The 25885-nt window shown below is 43.4% G+C and overlaps 1 protein-coding gene across 1 annotated transcript in view; it reads right to left on the bottom strand.

The window, feature by feature from the left end:
- GRIN2B (glutamate ionotropic receptor NMDA type subunit 2B) overlaps window positions 1–25885 on the bottom strand; it is a 165135-nt gene that overhangs the window by 19171 nt on the left and 120079 nt on the right. Inside the window, exons 4-8 of the mRNA XM_042815977.1 lie at window positions 10722–10930; window positions 10257–10428; window positions 9431–9584; window positions 7752–7877; window positions 4526–4755 (exon numbers count right to left, since the gene is read on the bottom strand). Of these exons, the coding sequence (XP_042671911.1) occupies window positions 4526–4755; window positions 7752–7877; window positions 9431–9584; window positions 10257–10428; window positions 10722–10930 (891 nt within the window). The remainder of the gene's footprint in view (window positions 1–4525; window positions 4756–7751; window positions 7878–9430; window positions 9585–10256; window positions 10429–10721; window positions 10931–25885) is intronic.

The raw sequence follows: 25885 nt of genomic DNA on the forward strand, positions 1-25885 counted from the left end.
CTGACAGTAACTGCTTAATCCTGAGGAAAGTTTGTGCTGCCTCCAAGCCAACTAATTAGACACCCACTCCTCTAGCACACCTTCCAGGGTGCTACACTGAGCCCCACTTATGGTCTCCTCGGAAAATTTCAGACGAAGGTACCTGCTCTGAATTTATCCAAGCCTTCTCCAGAGCAAGTATTTGTTGTAAAAAAGCTCAGAAAGACACTTAACTTCAATCATGTGAATAATAGCCCATTGACTTTAATGTCCCCACTCATGAGCGCAAAGTTAAGCACATGCTTAAGTGTTCTGCATATTGGGATCCTTGTATAATTTACATTTAATGTGCTGCACAGCAGAATGTAGAAAATAATTCATTTTTCAGTTTCATGGCCAAGCACCTATTACTGCAGAAATAAAGCAGATTCATCTTTGCAGGGTACTGGTTTTGTTTTTTGGTTTTTTTTTTTACTGAGATTTTTGCTTTGTGTCCACCTGAAATGTTTCATTCACTTCAGGATAACGTGTTGCCTTGTCTTTCAATTAACTCTTTCCTTCATTACAGAAAAAAAAAAAAATAAAAATCCTTTTCTTAAATGTAGGTCTATTTTATGATTAAAGCCTGTAGAAAATAAATCAAAAATACACATCAGAGTTACCAATCAAAATACTTTGTTTCAAGTACACTAAAATGATCTACTTTGGCAAATACCAGATTTTGGCCAGTTTCAACTCTAAAACTTCATTTTTTTTCTGGAAATAATGGATATTCATTGGGAAAAACAAACAAACAAACAAACAACAACAACAACAAAAAACCCACAACAAAAAATAGCTGACCTAGGCTTCATAGAAATAAGTTCTTTGTCTCAACGTTTCATTAATATCTTAAGAAGCAAATAAGTTAAATACATGTGAAATTGCAGCAATCTATATTAATTTGCAGGCATACAGAAATCCATTTCTCTCCTTTTTATGTCAATTACAAAATTACCATTCTGATACTTTATTAGCCTCTTTGGCATTTCCAACTAATTTATAGGCACGGGTACTGTTTTTTTTATTATTATTAACCTACTGCATTCTAAATTATTTTATTTAAATGCCCTGCTGGCTGTCCACATTTGCTTTTATTCTATTATTACTGTATATGAATGGAAATTATGTATAGCTATTAGATTATTTCACACATTAGCTCATTTATATAATCTTTCCTGTATTTATTGCCTTCGTTAGACTGAAATACCGCAGGCACTTGTTTCTCTAACGAGTCTGAAGCTCTCCCATTATAGGAAATTGGGTTATATCTCCTGATTGCAGTCAGATGAAACCAGGCGCGTGCGCTGGCTGCAGCAACCTGTGACAGGCCATCTTGCTGGCCAGCCATTTGCAGGAGGGTCGTGGTGGTCCCCAGTGGCAGCCAGGCTCATAACCAGCTTCACTGCTGCACGGGGAGGGTGATGAGGGCAGGCCTCAGATCAGCTCTTGGCCAGGTCTTGCAGGATTAGAGCTGCTCTCCAGGAGGAGCAAGTTTCTCCTCCCTGACTCTGCCATGTCTACAACAGCTGTAGGAGCCAGTTTGACATGTGATTTAAGCAGCCATGAGGATTAACGTGCTAACTGTGGATTCCTGGCTCAGCTCTGGCACCGATTTTAAGCCAGCTGACAACAAACAGGCAGCACTGTGCATGGTGAGCATCACCCAAACACACCCTCAGGGCCAGGAGACAGAGCAGCAAAGGCCATGGAGCTCAGCACAGTCACCCACCATACTACCTACCACCCTAGCATAGAGGTCCCTGCTCGAGCAGGTCTGCTCAAGCATCCCTGCAGCACAGCAAGGACATGACATTAGTCCCTGTCCTGCATGTCACTTGTACAGAAATGCTGGGAAACAGCAAAGACACCTTCCAAGTCCTCAGACAGCTGGAATGATTCAGCCCTCACTTCTAGGGACGTAGCAGGTCAACAGCCATAGGCCCTTCTCAGCTCTTTCTAAGCAAGGACCACACTGTCTACTGTCTACTGATCTAGAGATCTCTGGGTGGGTGTTGCAGGCAGGAGCCAGCTTGACTTTGATGAGCATTCCCCCACCAGGCATAGTAATGGATTTTGGGAATGCATCTGGCATTTTGGCTGCTCTGGAGTTCTGTTTTCCTCAGGTACTGTCATGCAAGCAGATTCTGTTTCTAGATAAGGAGGAATGATATCCTTTAAGTATCTAGATCTTCATCCATCAGCTTGGATTCCATTCTGTGTGACTCCTTGTGCTGGACACAGCTGCCCATATCGGCTATAGAAGGCCAGGAGCTGATATGCCTCAGTTCTGCTGTGGATGATATCAGCAGTCACAATGGAGGTAAGAGCCTGAAAACTTAAGCTATCCCTCTTAGCCAACCAGCACAGGTCAGCAACTGCCTCCTTTGTAAATCTGAACTGACTAATTTAAGCTGGCAGGAGAAGGGAGGAAGAGCACAGCACAACTCCATCTCCAGGGTATGTGTACTGAGGGGGTTGCAAGCACTGTGCAGACTTCAGAAGAAGGAGAAAAGAAGAAATTCAGAAGAGAATTCCTCCCAAACCAGGTCATCCTGAAGCAGGGCTTGGGTACCTGGGTGGCTGGTCTCAAATTCTGCAGAGTTTCTGCATACACAGAGTGGAAGTCCGTAAGTCCAGCAGATCAATCTCTTACTCACCCTTTTGGATGGAGTTTTTCCCACTTGTCTATTCTCAAGACACAGCAGTTGGCCTTCATTTTTAACAGCCAATTTTCATCTGGTTCCAGATGCTCTGGTAGATCATAATTTTGCCCATATGCTGCACTTGCACTAGCAGCTGTGTTTGAGGTGTATCATAGCCACTTCAGTATGTACTATGGCCTTTCTCTTCCCCAAGAAAAACAGTGCATGCTTTAGGATATCAAAAGCAAACACAGGTAAGTAAGCAAAGAAAAGCAGAAGAAAATGACCTTAATCCAATACACATAAGCAGCCCTACAGTGATATCGATCAAAATAAGGCTAGAAACCTACATCCAAAGGCTCTATGAAGCTCCAGGAACTACCACTTCAATTGATATTTCACACACATATCTCTGCAGGTATGGAGAGTGTTTTGAAAAACATGAGAAAGAAAGCATAGCTATCTCTATGAGCCTAAGCATAGCTCTCTCCATGAGCCTATGCACAGTCTGAAACAATAGATCAGAGGTATGAACTACCCCATTTAGTTCAGACAGTTGAAAACTTAATGGTGACAAACTAATGTTAACTCTGGTAGGGCTGGTTGGTTTTGAACAGTGTCTTTCAACCTGAGAGAATCCACGGCTTCTCAGGAGCCTGTGCAACAACCTCCACCTAACAGAAGAGCATCCTCCTCACCCCCTCCTCAACACAGAATACTGCAAATGTGAGACACTGTGGAACAAATTGAGGTTGGAATGAAAACAAATAACAGGAGCACCTCTGCATGGGTTGTATTATTCTGTCATATTTCTTTCCAGGGAGAAAACAGAAACATCTAGAAAGGAAAAAAAAGCCAATGAAAAAACCTCCTAGAAACAAATCCACCACAGAATTCCTAGCCTGATGCACTTGACACTGTGTACACAGGGGGACCGACCACAATTTATTTCTAGACTGTCAAGGGGCACTAAAGAGACAGTAACTATAACCAGACCAGTAGTAGCAAATCAACACACACACTCCTCTTTTTGCTGTTATCTCCAATAGCAGCGTATGTGCCCTGTTGCTACGTGGCTGCCTGACAATGACATGACCCCTAAAGAAGACCCAGTGACTGAGTAACAAATACAGTATGGGCAGTCGAGACTCACAGAATTCAATTCTTTGTGAGTAACCTTGCAACAAAACAAAAATAAAGCAGTGCACACAGCTTCAGACCCTCATGAGCCAGACAGCGCTAACCTGCATGCATGAACAATCTCCTCAAAATCCTCAGTGCGCAAAGCCTAGCAAAAGCAAATGCTCTGTGAGTACAAAACGCACCGCATGTAAACAAGGCAGTGAAACACAGTGAAAGAGGGAATGATTTTTTGTGCTAAGCCTCCAAAGGCCTTGAAAAAATGACAGTCTAACTTAAAATGCAAGCAATAGTAAACCATCAAAGCCAAGCTGATATACCCCCATAGGCAGAAGTTGTCCCCAGAATAAACTAACAGATCATATTTGCTAGCACAGTAGTCACAGTTCCCACACAGACAAATTACTTCATCCTGAAAAAACGGGTTGCAGCCATTATACACATCACCTTCAAAGCAGCATTAATTCATTTCTTGCTGCCAATCAAGGTGTAGTTTGGGATCATGCAAGCAAGCACAGATCAGTTTTGTTTCCATAATTCACTCCTGAAATGCTTAAAATGTGTAAAATTTGAACTGAATACCAGTGAAGAACAGTTGTGCTATTTAAACCAGGGACTACAGTAATGCTGCAACTGAAAAAGTCTTAGTATTTTAGCAGTAAGAGAAGAAAGAGCAATACAACCTCTTCTGTGAAGAAGGCTGCTCTGGGGGGATCCATTACCTTTTTGTCGCTCAAGCCGGACACCTGGTCAACATATTCCTCTTGGATCATGAAGGCAGCCAGATTGGCAGTGTAGCTGGCCAGGAAGATGACAGCAAAGAAGGCCCACACTGACACCATGATCTTGCTAGTGGTACCTTTGGGATTCTGCACTGGCACAGAGTTGTTGAACACCAGCCCCCACAGCAACCAGATAGCTTTGCCAATGGTGAAAGAGGGACCTCCTGGCTCTAGAGTGATTGAGAAACAAGATTCCACAGTGAGCATCTCAGAACAAGCAGTCTGCATTTCTCTTTACATACATGACTTCAGAGTTAAGGTTAGTATCTATTCCTGTGAGATGAATGTCCATAGCTATGCTCCCCTGTATTCATGACACTATATCTAAGCAAAGCATGACCCTGAAAAGTGATTTTCTAAAATGTCCTCAGGCTTCTGTATTCATTCTGTCCCAAAGATTTCCAGTGAAGGTTTATATAAGGGCTTTTTTGTACCTGATTAGAAAATGTAGAACACTCCATTTCAGTTCAAGTGTAGTCACCAGAAATAGTTTTCTCAGAAGAACTCTACCCTCATTTCTAGTTGTTTAACAGTGGTTTTGTTCCTAAACTCCTACCATACATCTGTGCAAAATATGGCCTTCACTGCACTTGTATAGGTGCAAGAAAGAGCATCATCTGAAATAACAAGAGTCTGCAAATACATCTGCAAGAGTGTTTGGTTACTGAGTCTGCTGATGTTACATGAGACAGAGAAGGACCCAGTCCGTCTCCATGTACTGCATCTAAGCTACATAACATATACTTTGGTCTCTCTCAGGAAGATCAGCAGCCTCAAGAACAAATCCAATGTTTACAAAGCTGATATTTTCCCCTTATTCACTTTTCAGAGTAAAAGCTCACACATAGCCCAAAAGCCAAGCATGCTCATGAAACACCGTGCTTGAAACCTTGTGAAATCCTGTCTGGCTCTCAGCAGTCCCACATCCCTGGCATATGTAGGTTCCATTAGTGGGAACCAAAACATATGCTCAAATTGAGCACAAGAGGAACTGTCATTGAGACTGCAGCTGGAATTACTCAAAAGATCGTACTTCAGGCACTGAGAAGATTCTCCTGGGAGAAGATTCTCTGGCACAATTCAAGTACTGCCTGTCACTTTTCTGATGGTGCTACCCTGGCTCTGCAACCATTTGGTTTAGCATCCCATGCTTCATGTCCTCTCTTGGGAAGGTGGGAGCCGAGTGCTGCTGCCTGTGATTAAGGTTGGCTCCAGCAGAGAAACAGAAGGGAAGAAAGTCAATTGATGACTTCTCTTCAAAGCACTGAACAGGGAAAAGTATGGATCATCTGAAGGCACAAACTGTGCGTGCCCTTAATGCAGCTGAAAAGTGCAAGGGGCTCATTGTGTAATCTGGGAATTGCACATTAAGTTCTAAGTAGAATCATCATCTGGCAAAACTGGAGCCTCTAGATGCAAGGAGACAAACTTGGTGTAAGAAATTGGTTTGACACTCCTTGCATCTTACATGTTGGAGTGGTAACTTTTAATTCCTCTTTACTAAATGAGTGAGATGCCTGAATCATGTGTCTCTGTAAGATACAGTACTTCAAGGTATAGGTATGGACTTGCCCTAAGACACAAGTACAAGCCATGTAAAACATCAGTGGAACTGTAATCGGTAAGGAAATTTCAAGAAGTTCTTTGCTATTATCTTCTGTTCACCAGTCACCCCATTTGCTTTGAGCCACAAATCAAGACAGCAACGGGAGTCTCTAATCCATACCAGGAATGACATTTCAAACTTGGAGTGACCCAAGAACAACAAATCAGTGTAGTTGGAGGCTAGATCAGGACATGCTCACCTAACTTGGAGAAAGGTATCCTTAAAGAGAAAATCCAGATCTAGGAGCAGATTAATACTACTGTAGACTATTTGAATGCAGCCAAAATAACATTAGCAACAGTATTCATTACCAAAGAGGCATTTCAGCCTCCACAGGCTGCTTTCTACATCTCTGTGTTATGTATGTCAGGGATAATATCTTCTTGATGGTGCAGTACCATTCATGATTACTCAGAAATGTTGATACTCCAGCTACAGTTCACCTAACTTAATAACTGTACAACTACATACCTATATTAAAAACTGCTTCCAGTTCCACATCTGTATTAATACCTCCCAGGAGACTCACAGGTTTATCAGTATTTACTTGAATCCAAAGATCTGTGTTGCCATGAAGGTACCCCATGGTTCCATCACAAGAAAAAAAAGTTCTTCACTTCCCCATATATGTGGTTCTGCCTGCATTTCTATAAACGCTTTTTTTTTTTTCCAACCTGATCTATGGAAGGTATCCTCGCCCATGGCAGGGTATTGGAACTGGATTATTTTAATGTCCCTTACATTCACTCAAAGTAATAAATTGGGAGCAAATGAATGCATTTACTAAAAACTCACAATCCTACCACTCTCAACTGACCAATAAGTTCCGGAAAGGTTTAAAGTGCCGATTTGTTAGGGCATGAAATAAAGAGGTGACAACAGGCTCAACTTGCTAATTGTCCTTATACCACTAAATGAAAAAATGAAAAAATTCTGCCTCTCAAGTTGTTTTGTCCATCCTTTCTTTAACTGTCTCCTGAAGATCAGAACCAGAGAGTTAAGTCACTCATTCCTATCTTTCCTACTGCCTTTACAATATAATTGCTTGCCCAGTCCCAGAAAAAATGAGCTTCTCATTTTCACAGCTGGCTTTGGCAAGCCAGAGAGCCAATCTGGAGAGGGTGATGCCCAGCTGACAGATGTGGGCTCTGGAGTACGGCACTACATTGGGAGGCCAGAAGTGCTGCTTGCTCTCCTAAGAGATGTAGCACTGAAGGGCAGATTGAAAATGGAGAGCCCTCTGATTGCCTCAGAGAGAGCAGCTCTGTAGGCACTGCCAGCACCAGCTACCAGGATCCCTATCCCCTTCATAAGAAATGATTGGAGCTAGCGTTTGCTTTAGAGATGAAAGCATCACAGCTCAGTCTCCTGAGCCAAGCAAATTATCCATTATCCACATCTGTTTGCTACAGAGATGTTTTCCGCCTCCCTCCCTGCCCTCTTTAAGCACCTTTTAGAGTGGACTAGATCTGTATCACATTTAAGCGAAGGAAATGCCAGTAATGAAGGACCCAGGATTGAAAGCAAGAGAGAACTGTGGCAAGGAGTGGCTTCCCTTACCTCTGCCATCAGCAAGGCACCGATTATAGCCCACAGGGCTGAAGTACTCGAAGACAAAGACGGCCACTGCAGAGATGATAAGCAGCATCACAAACATCATCACCCATACGTCAGCACTGAATGGCTCTGGAGAGGAAAAGAAACCCATGCTGAAAGGCTTGATACACAGCAGTCACCTTACCCTTCCTTTCTTTGCCTTCCGGAGCACCCCAATGAGCGTGTGTGGCAAAATGGGCTTGGGAGAAACAGAAGTCATAGTAAAGCCTTCAACCCTAATCTGAAAAACATCCTGAATTGGTAGAAGCATTGTTTCTTTTTCTGTAATGACTACATTCATTCTTACAGCCACATCTGTGACACACGGCTCCATTTGGAACCACACGCAGCCACTGTGACACGCATTGATAAAATAAAATGCATTGATAAAAGACTGTTCCCAGGAAGTCCTCCAGCACCATCTGGAGAGAGTGGGAAAAATGAAACAGAACTGGCAGAGTTTCAGACGAGCATCCAACTTTCAAGATGCTACTGAGCCAAAGAGCATCTCCAAATTTCTGAGGTTCAGCCCTAGTGATAGTAGTTTCTCAGCTATTCTATTCTTGCAGCAATTGAAACACTGGCTCATTCTAGAATTGTTAAGTGTTTCCATTCTGCAATTGTTTGATCTTTGCCAGTTTTCTCCACCTCCAAGCCTGAAGAGATAAAGATGGGACTGTACCAGATTAAGGAAACCTAGAACTCTGGCCCACATTACAGTCAATTTTCCAATCTCAATTTAATTGCAATTAAAAAATGTCGTGTTTATTTTCTTATTTTTTTTACACACCCCAGGTAATACTGGTGGAAAGTTGGAAGCCAATTTTCCTTGGCTAATGGCAAAAACTGATGAAGAGTGAGTAGTAATGAAACAACTTCTTGAAGAAGTTTGGGGAAAAAAACCTATCCATATAAAATTACTTCTGTTTATAAGTGTTCCCAGATTCCTGGCAGAGAGGAGACAGTAATTATGTAACTCATGTAGCATGTTCGCTGCATCATAAAGCATTTTGTAAAGCCAAACAGTAGATACTGTCCTAGAAGACACTGGGAAATGCAGTAATATTTCTGCATTCTCCAACTACCCTCCTGCACTGAAGAACAACAGAAACCGTTTTATTGGGATGCAGTGTCAGCAAAGAACTGATGGCTCGACCCTTCAAGTTCTGTTAGATATCTAACTTCCTCCAGTGTCTCTGACAAGTGAGGACTGAGTTAAAATCTTTACAAATAATGTCTCTGAAAGTACAGCCATTTATTGCTAATTGTCATCACTAAGAAGTATATGCTGGCTTACCAGCTATAATGTTTGAATCATTTTTTTTTTCTGGCCTACACTCCTTGAACATGCCATTAGCTGAGTCACTGGGATACCACATGCTGTAGGGTAGATGGCAACCCCGAGGAGCCCATTCTTTGCTAGGATTACTGAGAAATGCCTTGGAACTTCTAGGCAGTGCCTATTTGCATTTGCCTGGATTTTGCTTGCTTGGGATTAAGAACTAAAACATCACAGTTTATTTTTACATACCAGTCCCACAGGTATTCCTAAAAAGGAACTTTCAGGCTCAGAATCACAAGTAACCTTCACCTAATTTTTTATGAACACTGGACTAAATTTTAATTTTAGATTAAAATGATACCTAAGAAGGCAGAAGGTGAGACAGTTCCATTGCTACGTGACACCATGACGCTGATTCCCGTCTCAATGAAGGGCACAGAGAAATCCACTACTTCTGATCTTTCCTCGTTAATTGTGAGGGATCCCACAGCCATATAGGCCCGCTTGGTGACGACCTAGAGAAAAGAAAAGAAGATTTCACACACACAGACCCAGGGCTAGCCCTACTCAAGCATCATGAGTGTGCCCCTTCTCACCGTTCTGCCTTTCCGTGCAGTTCTTTCACTCCTCTAATCCCATTCCCTATATTGTTTCTATCATTTCTCCTTTCTAATCTTTCATCAGGACACCTTCTTCTTTCAGGGAATCTATAGACATTTATCTTCCCCTCAAAGCTGCTATGTGTATAAAAAATAAATCCGCAGAGGTCTTAGGATAAACACATCATCCACTGAGAAGATGTCTTATCTCATTTTTCTGTCCTTGCTTTCTCCTCCTTCTAACACTGCAAAGTCTTATTTCATTCTTTATACATCTTATATATGATCGAAGCTTAATCTAGGCTGCAGCCTCTTTGGTGCATGGATATCACATTCTTTCTTTGACTATAAAGGCCAAATTTGTGACACCACAAGGAATAATAATTAATCTCTGAGCAGGAAAGGTGGTCACGGTCACAGAGTCAGAGCAGTTTAATTCACACAGTGCCCAGAAAGGAGTCAATCATTTCTACAGAGTCACTTCTGTCCCCTCCCTGAAAGGGAACAGAATAATGACTGGAGGTCAGACCTGACCTATGGCACCCAGCCCAGGAATGAAGACCACCACACCCTCCTTTTGCTGCTGACCTCTCCAATCATTCCATTCCACGTCCCATTGATCTTTTTCCCATGCTTGCCATTAGTCACCAAGTACAGGTCATAGGTGAACTTGACAGACTTTGAGATTTTCTTGAGGATGTCGATGCAGAACCCCTTACAACACTTCTTCATATAATCCGGCTCCTCATCAGTTTTATTCCTGAACCATCACAACAAAAAATGAGTTAAAAAAACCAGAGAAAATTCCCTTAATTCCTCTCTATGATCAGTATGAGCTTCCCCTCCCACAATTCCCCTCCACAATGTGGAGAATTTAACTTGTGATACCTGTGCAGGAGAGGGGCTAATCATGAATGGGCACAGGCCAGGCTGAGCAAGCTGAGGTGATTTTTCTAAAAAGGATTATTAGGATGTGCCAGTACTGGCCCAGTACCCTACTTCTTGCTGAGAAGGGAGAGGACAATAGGAGGAGACAAACTTAGGGGTACATACTCAGTCACAATGCGTTTTTGGCAAGGGACTGTGTTCCTCATGCAGGTGCCACTTAGGGGGTCCACATTCTCCACAATGACAAACGGTGCCTCTTCCAGAGTCACTATACTCAGGTGATCATCCTCACGCTCCTCAGAGTCAGGATAAAGCTCAAAGCGGGGCCACACGTAGTACTTCATCTGCAATTTCTTTTCCTTCCATTTCCCCACCTGTGGAGAAATACAAAACATAAGATAGACTTCTAGCTGCTCCACCACTCTGCATTAAGCACATCCCCAGGCCCAGGCAGGAGAACCACTCTGGAGTGCCCAAGCCTGTATGAGACAGAGATGTTTTAGGGAAGAAGGCTCTGAGGAAATGCATTGAAACCAAGAGAGAGAAGAGATTAAGAAATACATCTGTGAGTGTCTCATCTCTCTGATGGTTGAATCCTCTGGAGAGTGAACGGATGACCAGAGGGGTACCATCAGTACAGCCAAACAGACATGACATCTTTCAGCTTTCTCAGCCAAGCAACAACCAGATATCTTGTTGTCTCCTGAAAAGTTCAGCCTGCTAACCACAATAAAAATGATTATCTTCCTGATAAAAGAAACAAGAAATACATACAGAACTAAAGTGAAATAAAATGTAATTTTTAAAACCTCACTTGAAAAAGTCAAAACAAATCTTATTTTCTTTTTCAAAATTTTGTTTTCATTTGTTTTCAGTGACATTAATCACATTAATTCACCTTAACCAAAGTTAGCTTTATCCAAAAATAACTCCATCTGGAAATAGGTTGCCCATTCTTAGTCAGGACTAAGTTATTCCAAATGGCAGAGGAGAGGCGACTGAAGAGGTGGATGTTCTGCGGTTTTAGGAGCGTCTTCACAGGAGATAAACATATACAGAGACGCTTGTTTAACAGTACTATTCCCTGCTAAGGGCTCACTAATATACCTACTCTTGTCCTTTCACAATGATGTGTTTACATATCCTAGCTGGAAACAAGGAATTGCTCTGTTTCTGACAAAGAAATTCAAGCAGTGTCTAAGATCTTTATTCTCAGAATTTTTCCATAAAGATGTATTGAAATTTTACATCTTTTCATTCTCCATTTCTTAAGCAGAGATCACACCTTCAGAAAGCAGAAAAGGAGGGGTGGGGACTCCTTAGTTTTATACCTACTGCCACAAATAAGAGTTGTTTTGAAGCAAATCCATTCCCTTAAGAGAAGATACGTGTAGCATGCCCACTGCCAATGGTAGACTGCTTCTTGCAAAAATTCCAGGAAAAGAAAACACCTGAACATCAACTACACTTTGAACTATCAAAGTCTTGCCTTTGTTCTCATTTCCCCCCATCACAGTTGACACTAATTAGCACCTTGGCTCGCAGCTCAAGCTGAGTGGGCAAGAAACTAACTGGGCTTGAGAAAGAACTTTCCTGCTCCATCCTCAAAGGAAGCCCTCCAGGCCATTGGGGGGGGAGGCTGCATGTGTACGTGGGAAGCTTGTGTGACTGCTTTTAGCAGTGTACCTGCTTGGTGGGTAAACAGAAAAGCTTCATTCCACTGCAATCCAACACCACCTCCCACCACCCCCAAATTTCAGTCATTTATTTATTTAAACGACAAGAAGGGAAGGAGAAGCACTTATTAGAGGCTCATTAGGTGTCAGCGGTTATTCTGTGAAACTCAAAGCCCAGCTGGGGTTTGGCATTTTGGAGCAGCCAGAATTCACATAAAACACTTGTCACCTTCAAAACAAACAAACAACCGCTTCATCTGGTCATGAAAGAAAAACCCACTCTGAAGGCTGGTGGAAGGAGAAGAAAGGCAGAAGAAATCACCCAGAGACAGCAACCTCCCCATCTACCCTGCAGTGCAAACACGACACCCCACGGAGAGCAGGACTGTGGTTTCTACCAGAAGCAGGTGAAGTGGCCAGGCAGTAGGTTGCTGAGTGGGCACGGAGATGTTGTTTTAATTTTTAATTATGCTTTAATCAATAAGTGGAAGTCAGCAGAGTGGGAGCCCAGGGAACTGGTGGTCCCTTTTACCCACAAATGAGAGATTATGTTGAACGTAGCAGACAGTCTCTACTCACACCCCTATGTAAATCTGCATGTGGAAAGTGCATTTCTAAGGGGACAGAGCACATATATCCATATGCTCACCCACAGTCTGCTCAGCCTTGGACTTCCCTCTCATCGATCGAGCAGGTCAATTTATCATCAGCTGAGCCATGATTTCTGCAGCACAACTTTGGCCTTCAAGTAACTGATCTCAAATCCCTAAAACCAGTTCAGTGAAGCCACCACACAAGTAGAATAACTATACACACAGGGCTCAGGGGGGAGCAGCGATTAAGATGCTGCACAGAACAGCACAGACTTCAGCTCAATAACATTAACTTATCATAGAAATAAGCACTTGATGAAAGAGACATCCTGCAGTATCTCAGCAGCACTTAGATATCACAGTAATAGGCATGATATAAACCCCTAAGTGATAAATTAGATCAGATAGGCAAACCCAACTCGTAATTACCCAGAAGTTCTCTGGTACAGAAAGAGGACTTCATAAGGCTGCACGCTAGGCACATTTCACAGCACTGTACTACATGGGCCAATGTTATGAAATTAGAATGACAGCAACAGTCATGGCCTCCTGTGCACCAGAGTACCTAATCTGCAAATACAGCTGTATGTGCCTCTTCGTTATTATCCTAGTGAAGTCCTCGTAAATCGTCTGAAAAGGAGGAAAAACTGAATGTAAGGAAATGGTCTGGCCTGTTTAACTATGGACTGTCTCAAGTATCTATGCAAATATTGTACCTCATTGCTAACCCATACAATCAGGCATAACATATAATTATTTTTACACCTGGAGACATGTACTGGGTATGAACAAGTGACACAGAGAAAATCAGAAAAGATTTGTGAACTGAGGGAGGGCAGACTTCTTCACATGCTCACGCATGGAAGGATCAAATGTGTACACCTGTAGTTAAAGACAGGCTTTAAGCCACGTGTGGACAATGATAGTAAAGATACTAAGAAGCATCTCATGCACAGGACAGAGACAATGCAACAGAAAGAAAATTTAAATGTGCATTTTATGCTAGATAATCTGCCATGAGAGAGAAGGAGCAATTCACTCTGGGGACAGAGGTTAGCCTCAAAAGAACTAAATGTCACAGATTTGTCCAGATAATGATGCCTGCTCTTAAAGAATATAACCTGCCAAGCTGTGCAGAGCAGAATAAGGCACTTCTGAACTCTCAGGATATTTGGTATTAACAGCCTGTAAACTGTTATTACTTAGGTTTTGCTCAGCGCTTGCCTCAGCAAAAAGAGGAAAAATAAACCATCCCAGGCATCCTACATATTTGTCAACCTGCAGTTTCTAGACTCACTGGGTGTTCTCTGATCAGAGTCCAGTCATCCAAACTCCCACCAGGATTACTGCAGGGTCACAGAATCAGCAAAAATAAGGATGCCAGAGACCATTAACAGCCCCTTATAAATATTGTCCAAAACCTAAGTATATGCCAGGGGAGGGCTCCTAGAGCCAAATTTTCACCTTAATTTCCCATTCTCTGTCCATACCACACCAGATCTTATCAAGAAAGGGAGGTCACTTGGACTGGGGATTAATCAGGAGGTATTGAGGGAGGGGAGAAGCCAACTCTCATCTTAAAATACAGAATCCTACTTCAGATTAACAAGCTGTTGGGAGAGGAAGTCCAACACATCTACAAAACAAGAAAGTGAGAGCGACTGTAGAACAAAAAGTCAATCAAGATGCTATCGGTTTGCCTACGTGTATAAGCTATAACAGGCAGACAAAAGGTACAATTGCCTATAATAAGTCAGAGCCTTCCAAAAGCCTTCCAGCAGGCTGGCAAATTGCCTCAACCGCGGTATGATGCAGCCAGAACAAAAGCGTTCTGCAGTATGTTAATGCGTATCTTTAATGAAAGGTGTTGTAGCATATTAGCTCCCCAAAACTAATTCTTAACAGAGCTTTGCTCCCCTCCCAAGAGAAGCTAAGGCTTGTAACAGTCATTTGTGACAGATGTTTGCCCAACCTGTCCCTTCACTGGCAGAGAGACTGTGGTCTCTGTGGGCAGCCTAACTATCCTTGCCATTAAAAAAGTGTGGGGTTTTTTTTGCCCCAGTGTCTGACCTAAATCTTCTTGCTGCAGTTTATACCAGGACAGTATATTTCCTTATTCTTCTGCATTTGCCCTTTTCAGTGTTATCAGGTCAGTAAGATATTTATAACACATCGGCTGGGTAGTCTCATTCAGTAGATACCTTAAGTGCTGCATTAGCTAAAGCAACTGCCTGTTCAAGTGACCAGCACTCAAACTAACCATTTACAAAGCCCTCCTTCAGATTTATAGTGCAGACAAATAAGAGCTTCTCCCATAAAACTCCAGGACTGTTTGTTGCAGCCACAAGAGAAGCCAACCTCTCAGTTCCTCTTAGTATGTCTGTGAAGGACCACAAAAGCATTTGGAGAAACTTCCAACTTCCAGTGTCAACAGACCGAGAAACAAAACCGCATCAAAATGTGGCCCTTCAAGGACTAAACTGAAGTGAAAGATTCAGGGTATAAAGAAATGAGGGCTTCAGACACAATTCTTGTGAAAGATACTCAGACATACTGCGTTTGATTTGGGGTTTAGGTTTCCGATTTTGAAGAGATGCCAGGAGAACTATGCCTGGGTAAAGTCTTTTATAGTTTTTGTTTCATCCAGGCTCCTATTTGCACAATGCCTTCCACTACTCTATTAAAATCTTCTCTAGCTTCCTGACACTCATTGTATCGAAGAGACGCAAGAAAAGGAACGAAAGGTATTTGGTTCCTTTTAAAGAACAAAAGATCATTCCAAACTCATTTAGGACTCAAACGCTTTCTGCTTTTCCCAAAACATTTTTTCTCCTTTATATTACATTTTCTTTTCCAGGAGCTGAGGGGCTTTTTCATTCCAGTGGGGAACATAAAGGCAACAGCACAGGGCAGGAACTGGAAGGCACCAATTCCCTATTTTGCCAAGGACCTCTGGGACCTGATCTGCAAAGACACGCTTGTGTCTCTGCTTCACATTGTGTAAAATGGAGATAATTGTATGTTCTCGCTTCTGGGGTGCATGGAGTGAATAAACACAGAAATAGTCATGAGGTTCAGAAATACTATGGAAATTGGGAGATAGACACATGTAGCTAGATGGGGGAATTCTTACAGTAAGTACGGAAAGCTTTCTGCTTCTTATTCTTTTGTCAATTAAATGGAAAGATCTTATGTAACTTTTACATATGATTTTAATACACAAAAAAGGGAAAATCAAATATAGAAAATATATAGGTAGAATATCTGGCAGAAAACAGTAATATTATTGGCAACATAGCTGATGCAAAAGCATACCTTACCCCTCTAGAAAGGTGGGAGAGTCTAGGGAGAAGTAAGAGCTTTGTTGGTACAATTCATGTAGATTCTAAATGAGGACATACAGAAACCAGAACAACTAGGCAGGATTGAAAAGGGCTACTGTAGGAATAATAGAAATACTATAGAAATAATAGTTTTAACTGGGACACTGCCAAAGGTACGTCCTGCTCGGAGTACATAATAGTAAATGCAAACCTGAGGGGTTGGAACATTTGTGCTGCAGTAGCCTGAAATGAAATAAATCATACATAAATAAAATAAAATCACTTGGGATTAAAACAGTTTTCAGAAGCCCAATTTAAGGTATTTTACAGGGGTTGTAATAGCTTTATGGTTTAACCCAGCAGGTGACTGAGCATCACACAGTTGTTTGCTCACTTTCTGCTTCCCAGTGGGATGGGAGAGAGAATCACAGAAAATAAAGTAGAACTCATGGGTTGAGATAAAACTATGTATTAAGTCAGATAAAAGAATAATAATTATGACTATATATATGTGTGTGCATATATATAAATGTATAAATGTATATAACAAATGTATATAACAAGTGATGCACCCCCCACCACCAATGCCCAGCTAGCCCCCCATGCAGCAGAAGAGAGACAGATGCCTTCGCACCCCCTCCAAAACTTGTTCCTCATGATGTCATAGGACATGGAATATGCCTTTGGCCAGTTCAAGTCAGCTTTCCTAATTCTGTTCCCACCCAGCTCCTTGAGCCCTTCACTGCAAATGTCCTGGGCTCTGTACCAAACTGCTGAGCAGCAACTATAAACATCTGTGTTACCAACATTGTTTGTGTCCTAGGACCAAAACATAGCATTATATTAGGCACACTAAAGAAAACAATTCCATCCCTGCTGAAACTATGACATACAGAGATGTGCTGGAGATTCACAGGCTTAACTTTCATGGACAGAGATGTTCTTACCATTATTAAAGAGGAATTATATCAGAAACTAAGTCATTTTAAAAGGCTTGAGTGTCACTAGATAAGGTAGGAAACAAATGCAAATTTTAACAGCACCTGGATGCCTCATTTTTCTAGATTTGATTGGTGACACTTTTCTTCACCTCAGAATTACTCAACAGACAATAGGTCATGCTGTTTTACACTTGGTTTGGGCAAACAGCAAAGAACCTTACAGAAAAGCAAGTTATCAAAAATAACCTTGGCTTGATGCTTGATTAAGGGAACAGAGAGCCTACCTTAAAGGAGGAGATTAAAAGGCTTGTTTAACCTAGATAAATTAAAGCCAGAAGAAGATATGATTGCTCTGTATAAAGAAAGGGGAGACAGATAGTCAAGGAGGAAGGAAAGTTGTTTTGTTTTATGTAGAAAAACAGTGTTGGCTCAAGAGCAACTGGTTATGAGAAAATTTGCCATGAAAACAAGATGGCTTTTAACCATCCAAGGAGAGAGGTTCTAGAACAGCCAGCCAGAATAAGCAGTGAAGATAACAAAAATAGGGTTTGTGTAGGTCTATATGATGTTGCTGTCTAGAGCAGCAGAGAAGGACCCAGATGAGCCTTTCCAGTCCACTGGCCTTAGGAAGCAAAAACAGGAGCAGTAATTCCTCTGTGAAAAGCCTTTTGTCTTCGCCTTTACAGTCTGCAGATGTCAAAACTTAATCATTGTATCTCTGTCCTCCAGCTATCCCACGTGAACACAAAGGCTCTTATTATTAATGTCTCCACCTTTTCAAACTCATACTTTCCTCATTCAGCAGCAAAATTTTCTCCATGGCTCTGAGAATAGAACATCCCTCTTAGCCTTCACCCAGACTGGTTAAGCTGTGACTCTCACACTCACACTGCTGAGTTCACAGCTATTGCTAATTGCTGTGAAGCTACAGGTCTCCATCCTCACATAGGCAGGTAGAGATGCCACAGAGAGCAAAAAAAATCTCCTGTTCACAGACACTTAGGGTGATTAATTAGCCACATCAACCAATGCAGACAAGAAGTGGCTGTGAATGCTCCACAAGTGAAATTAATTAACATAAAAACAGCCTTTTTTTTTTTTTGTGAACCTCAAGTTCACCTTCCACAGCCAGCTGGGGAAGGCTGCTTTTTTCATTGCACCTTCAGAAGCAGCAATTGTTTCTAACAGTCCTTCAGTTAAGCATCTAGATTACAAGAGATGGTGGATTTTTCTTTATCTTTATAGTGCACCTAACATATAACAACTTAGTGCATAATGCAGACGGGGTGAAGTATCAGCCCTGGCTCTACAACTCATTTCTGCAATTCTGGGAATAAAAGCACTTCGCAGAAACACAGTTCCCCAGCTCACTAAGGTCTGGCATTTACACAGCTTTTGCTATTTCTGCTGAAACATTTCTTTCTAGGTGCATTTATATGCTTTTTGCAATTGCTAAGGTCCCGTCCTCTGCCATGATTAGTATGAGAAGGTTAATGAGATATACTTTGAGTGCTTCTGTCTTCTGCAAAATCAATGAACTATGGAGCTCCAGTGGTGTCACAAAAAGGTCAGGACGGCATGAATGCCAAGATGTTTGCCTTGGTAAATCATTCCTCCAAACCAGAGGGTATCATGAGAGCACTACAGGCATAAAAACAGCCTGAAATTATAGCTTCCTCTAGGTGATGGTGTTGTTTCTGGTGGTAGCATTAACTCGGCAGTGAAGAAAGTGGTTCATCCAGACAAGGCTGATGCACACAGGAGCTGTATGGCTTCCAGAGATACGTATGGACTCAAGGTCCTCAATACTCCATGATGTATGGGTGACTAAGATTTACAGAAGTGCATGCTATAATCAGCACAGGCATAACGGAGAGACACAAGGGAAGAGGTTAGAAGGAGCTGTTTGTGGTTGTGTGGCCTATGATCTGAGTAGGCTGAAGGATGTAACTCAGCAAAGCAATAGCTTCTGGAGGGCAGAATCAGGAGTTAGGATTTTGCAAGAATTAGAGAAAAAAATGTATACAAAAAGCACTACAGAGTGAATGTACCATCCAACACAACTCACCTCCAGTTAACGAGTAGTAACACCCCTGGTTTAGGCTCCTCAGTAAAGTTTGCACCCTTTGGAGCCATCATGCCCTTCTGAAACGATTCTGGGTGAGGAGAGGGGAGTTTAATACAATGTCCTAAAAACCAGCAACACCAGGCTAGTCTGATTCTGATCTGGAGAAAGCCAGGGAGCTTATATTACTCCTATCCTTGCTCATCTAAGATGAAGGAACAGTTCACCTTGAGCATATGTGCCGCTCTCCTCTGCAGAATCATGAGCTGGGGAAAAATGTAGCTGGCATATTGGTAGGACTGCATGTTTTGTGTGACAGGGGGTTCAGGAGTGACAAAGATTTACAAATAAGTGTATTTTTATGTGCATATATAGGCATCTAAATGCCTTCTGAAAGCATTTTCAGGTCTACAGCAGGGCATCTGCATTGTGCAGGTGTGCGTCTGCATCCAGTACGTGTCCATGCATGTAATGCCTTACCTAATGATTTTTCCCCTTGGCTTTCCCTGTTGAGTGCTGGGCTTGAGTTCGCATTTTGCTGAGCTTTCATTTCTTTCACTCAGGCTTTTTTCTTCCCTTAAAACATGTTACACAGAGGGAGGGATGGACTTGCCAATTCATGTTACAGTCTGGGAGACTGTTTAGAGCTCTGGCTGATAAGTGGGTCCTGTACAAGTGATGTGTGAACCCCTAATGTCTGCTCCTCTGTCCAGCAACACTTACTTCATACACAGCGCAAACATCTTATCCCAGCATCTCTTTGGAACTGAGGCTGACAGAATGCTTAAAAACACAGGTCCAGAGGAAAGCCAAAGACATCTCTCTGTGCTGAGGAAGGCTCTGTGTCGAAGCAGGCCCCCACTGGGGTAGGAAAAGTGGCAGCACAAAGAAGGAGGTAGTGAGCTGCCTAAACCCTGCTGTTCTCTAAGCTGTGAAAGCAAGATAGAAGGCACTGCTTTGAAAAACATCTATGAAAATATCAGAGAGATCCCTGAACTTGCAGTGGGGGGGTGCCATGGCAGGCACAGCATCCTGCACACATGAGCCACAGACCCTGCCCTCAATGCAACAGCCCCACATGCAGAGCCACACAGGTAGGCATTGCTGCATGAACACCTTCAGCAGAGAGATGCAACACATTCAACTCTTCTCTTATTGGGGACAAGGGGGGAACACACCTCCAGAGGAATTACTGCCTGCATTGGAAGCAAGATTTCAGTGAAGGTTTGCATGCCCCTGCTCCTTCCCAAGTTGGATATCAGGAAAAATTTCTTCTCAGGAAGAACAGTGCTGCAGTGGCACAGGCTGCCCAGGGAGGTGGTGCAGTCACCCTCCCTGGAGGTGTTCCAGAACTGTGTGGATGTGGCAGTGAGGGACATGGTTAGTGGGCATGGTGGGGATGGGCATACGGATGGACTAGATGATCTTAATGATCTTTTCCAACCTTAATGATTCTGTAATTCTATGATTCCCTGTCCCATCACCACTTAGCACCTAACACCTGCATGCCAGTGGTCCTGCACCCCATCACCATGCACAGTCCCTGCTGCAATGACACCAGGAGATGAAGACTCCAGAAAGACAGTTCACAAGCTGCAGAACCCACTGATTCAGACAAGCACTGGGCTTTGTTTGAAAACCATGGTGCTCTGCCCAAACAGTAGACGAGACCTGGCAGCTCTACCTGCACCCTACAGACAAGACCTGACCCTTGGATAGGATCCACCAGTGGGACAGCTGGTTCACCACACACATATGCATTGCTGCCATGCTGCCTGGAGCCAGGAAGCATTGTGAGCAGCAGGGAGCTGCTCTGCCGAAAGATTTCACTCCTTTCTCATCCATACACAAGTGCAGACAAATACACACACAGGTACCCCCAGCAGCAATGATCCTAAGCTGATCTGGGCTTGGAATCCAGCGCTGCCAAGGGCCCAGCTGAGGCCATCTGGGCTGCGCAAAAGGAGTATGATCAGACTTGAGTACGGTTAGAGAGAAAGGTAACCTTGAAATGGGAAGGAGAGAAGAAGCTATCTGATTTGTCAGTTCTAGCTAGCAAAGCAGGGTTAAGCCACGGACTGCTCCTGCGAGCATGGCCGTAGGGAGATAAAATTCTGCCATTCTCTGAGCACAGATGGACACACAAAAATAGGCACACCTATTTTTCAAAGACTCGTATGTCATTTTGTCCCAAAACATGTCAACAACAAAGCAGGTATCATGCAATTCCCTTTCTACAGCCTGAAAGTAGAGGAACAGGCACACAGCAGCAGTCTTGGAGATACAAAACGAAGTTGAGGCTCTCAGCAGGTTGCAAAAGGTCTTCTGAGGCACATATAAGTCCATGTATGAAATGACTTCTCAAAGTCTGGAATTAGCTAGATGACTTCATGTACATATTTAAATGTGTGTGTACTATATAGTTACCTCTATTACACGGAGAGTTAGTAGAAGGCCTGTAATTAGTTTCTCTGACACTTCCATTACAAAAATCTTCAGGTTGGTTCTCTGAGAAAAGCCAACATCTCCAGGTTTTTCAACAGGCACTTGAAAGTCAAGGGGGAGGCTACCCTGATTGGCTAAGGATGTGATTCTTACTTTGGCCCATCAAATTTCATTCAGTCTTAATTGCATTATGAACTGTTAAATAATCATCATTTCTTTTCCATCACTTTCTTGCAGAAATCCTAGGAGACAGCCCAAATGGCATCTGAGCACAAATGTTTCAAGAGCTAAGCCATCAACCCAGTAAACCAGTGGGGATGCCCCTCCCAGTAGGACAGTCATAACAAAGAATGTTCTAGCTTTAGCAGGGCAAAGGAAAGAAAGAAACCCATATTAGGAGACAAGCCACCTATGTTCTCCTCTACCTTTTAAATGCACTTCACTGTGAAACCATCACTTGCACTTTGCCATTTAGGAGGCAGAAGAAAGGCAAACCACTGTGGAACACATGCAGGTTAGTTACCGGGTTAAAGAGTCAGACTCAGTATTGAAGGCTCGGTGTGTATGAGAATGAACAATACATTTCTACAGAAAAGATTTTGAGGTTTCCCTGTGGGAAAAAAATTAAAAAAATTAAGAAATGAAAAGAAGAAAAAAAAACCATAAAGCAAACTGCACGGAAGGGAACTTACTTATATTGAATTATTAGGAAATAGGAGGTTTATGATTTCCTCTTCAACGTTTCTTTCTTCCCACTTGTGTGTGGACATTTTGATTCAAGTTATAATTAATAAGTGCATACAACTTTCTCCATGGGGTCCCTGCCTCAATCCCTGAATTGGAAAGACACTTGAAGCAAAAGAATTAAAGCAGCCCAGGAAACAAGACTGGCAGCTCCTAGCTTGACTACACAAACTAAAAATGAAATCACTGTTCATTTATTTTGCTGTATGTAATTGCTTATAAAACTCTATGAATGTGCTCGAGCCCTTACAAAACCAATAAACGGGCCAATAAAGTATCGGTAAAGAAGGAGAAAAAGCTGCCCATGAGGTACTGAATCACCAGGCACTGGCAGAGGCGAGTGAAATAAAGAAACAGCAATGGACAGCAAACCAATGAACCAATGCAGAGATTATTCAGACCCACTTTATTATGGGAGCAGCATCCCTGACCTTGCCAAGGGGTTTGAAGGGACAGATAAAGTAGAGGCCAAACTATAAGGGAGCACAGAAGGACGTGGAAGAGGGTGAAGCTGGCAAGTGTCTTGTGGCCATAGTGCCCAGAAGAGGAAAGGAAGGCACCAAGGCTGCAGAATATGCTGGAAGGTTTCTCGCTTTGCAGCAATAGTTTTGTAACTGGCTAAGGGAGTGGGAGACCCGATCTGCATGGAAGGTATGGATGGAACTAAGCTGGCCTGGTCTGCGTTACCCTGGAGCAGAAGCATCAGGGAAGAGGTACATGACACAGGGACACCAGGAGGGCTGGACACAAGCCAATTACGGTCCAGATGCTGTCTAGCCATGCTAGCCCAGCAGGGATAAGCTGCAAGCTGAGGCAGCTCGCCAGGCTCAAGCAGCTGCCTTGCACCCCACCACGCTGGTAAAGTCCCTGTGGCATTGCTCTGCACAGTGTGGACTTACCATTACTAGCCCATGCCAGCACAGACAGCTCCATGCTGGATTTCACAGCGCAGACTTGCCCTGAGCAGCTGCAGCAGCTGCACAGAGTGCAGATGCTTTCTCCCCAAGCACCCCAGGGGGGAAGGGACCCAAGTGCTGGCTGTGATCCTGTACTGTGCTTGCTGTGTGACTTTAAGCATGCCATCTAAGCTTTCTGGAGCTGTTTTTCCCTCTATGAAAGGCTCTGAATAATCCACCCTGCACTGCAAAGGGGTTGCATGTGAACAGGGATATAAGAGTTGGGAGCAGCAGCATAAGTCAGTACAAGCAGATGCCTCAATTCCCTCACCTCAGAGGAAATCATGCAGCTTAGGGCTGCCCCTACAGCACCTCACACCCCACATACGAAGAAGGGCTTTGTCACAGAAGGGTGCTGCCTGCTGCAGAGCAGCTGTGTGCATCGTCACTCAGCAGTAGAAATGGCGCTGGCTGATAAGAGAGCAGCCATGCAGCAGGTCAGCATGCGGACCAACAGCTGTAAAAGGAACAGCGGGATTTTATACAGTACTTGCCGAGAACTAGTTTGGAATCAGGAGATTAACTAAAGCTCATGAGCACATTCTTGGGTCACCTCCAGCTGCTCTGGGAGTTGAGTGGCACAAGTGAGCAGGCAGCTGTCTTTCCTGGCTCTCTAGAGACACCTTTCCTGGAAGAAGGAGCACAGTGATGCTTGAGCTGGCACAGCAGCACTCAGCCCAGCCCCTTCCAGCCTCTGGGAAGCAGTCCTACATCATTCCCATGCTCAGTGTAACACTCAGCCAGTGCACACCCCAGGCCACAGCTCTCCCTGGAGAGGGCTCCATACCACCTTGGTGCCCAACCAGGGACCCCATGCAGTTGGTCAGTGCAACACAGGGTGGATGTAGGTGCAACCTCCTTGGAGGGTAGGATTGCTTCTCCTGTCTGCTCTCCTCTGAGTTCCCACAGTGCTGTTCCCAGCTGCAGCTGAGAGCTGTGGCTCACTGTGTGGTGCTGACTTGCAAACAGAAGCAGCATCCAAGACCTGTGCAGGAAGAACAGCCTTGGAGAAGGACAGGGTGAGCATCTGTCCCTGGTGATGAGCACTGTGATGGAGTGGTCCATCAGGTGCAGAACAGCCTCATGGTGACATACAAGCACAAATGTGCCCCAGTGCCAACTTCAGCCCTGGCTGTTGGTCTGCTGTGCCAAGAACATCCAGTAAGCCAAGTCTTACTCCTCTTGACAGACAAGATTGTGCTTGTGACTGAACAGCCATCACTTCTCATCTTCTGATTATTTCACCAGGCAACCTTAACGTTCCATTAATATCGGCCTTTGTGAAGCTAAATATATACACTAAGCACATATACAAATACATATAAATACGTCTCCATCTAGCAGAGAATCCAATTAACTGAATATGTTACGCCTTAGCAATTAATGAATTCAACAAGCTGAGCTGCCTCTTGCATACAATTAAAGCTCACAGTATCAGCCACAACAATAAAAGACCTCAGATTCTCCTATGTGCTGTCTACAAGGAAATTATTAGCACCTAAATCAAGAGGCAAATTCAGGTGTGTTTGCACTAGTCACGTACAGCCTGCCCTTCAATTAATTGTAGCCTAAGAGAAATTCAAGTCCAGCTGACCCTGCATGCAGCTTTTTAGATATTCCTGTGCCTTTATCTTTCTGGATGGGAGGTCTGTAAAATGCCAGTGTTCTATGGGTTAAAAGAAATCAAATTCCATAACTGACCAGAGCTGGCACTCTAACTATTCACTGATGCAAGTACTCCTTCTCCTTGCGTTCAGCTGCTATTTTTTGTTTCAGTTTGTGTAAGTGCATACGTGTGTCTGTGCATACGTACATGTGTCAGCATTCTTTTGTATGTTAGTCTTTCTCCAGGACAAGTTTTTGGTTTTTTTTTCATGCAGCTTCTGCCTCTCAGCAACAGACAGTACCGAGCCCTTTAGGGACTGCTCATTCCCTCCATCTCTCACAATACTCCTTCTTTGCATTCATAAGGCATTCCCTGCGGGGAGAGTTCTACATAAATAAATATTTAAGTAGCCACTAAACCACAGAAGACGCAGAAAAGCACGCAGGAGACTTGGCTGCAGAACTCAGGGCACAAGGGGAAATGAAGAGAGGCATGGCTGGGAGGGTTGGGAGGAGTGTTGCTGATGTGAACTGGAAACACAAGCATCCCCTTCTCTCCCCTGACCCTGTGCTAGCTCTTACCCTGTGACCTGAGCTAACTGATTTCAGATAAGTCTGAGTTGGTGCTGCCACAGAAATCTAAAAACTATGAACATACCCTACGGGGAATCTAACAGAGGAAAGAGCCTTGAAGGGAGACGCCAAAGACATGACTAAAAAACTGAGCTTCTAATGTTGAGTCTTTTTTGCTTCATCAGCTCTGTTGTTCCCCCAGTTGCTGTCACACTCCAGGTGGAGGCTGTGAATACCCAGGAGCAGCTCAGAGCCTCTTCTGTGGTATGGCTGGATGTGGTGCAGACAGAGGCTGCATACAAGTACCAGCTGTACCCTTTGGACTGGGAGGGAGGGACAGCGGGCTGCCCACTCTCATCCCTGCTACAAACCTCAGCAGAGGCTATTAGAGTATTAATGACTCCTTCA

The sequence above is a fragment of the Centrocercus urophasianus genome, unplaced genomic scaffold, assembly GCF_019232065.1.
Source record: "Centrocercus urophasianus isolate 14NV4802_14NV808 unplaced genomic scaffold, USGS_Curo_1.0 seq_15, whole genome shotgun sequence".
NCBI classification, from domain to species: Eukaryota; Metazoa; Chordata; class Aves; order Galliformes; family Phasianidae; genus Centrocercus; species Centrocercus urophasianus.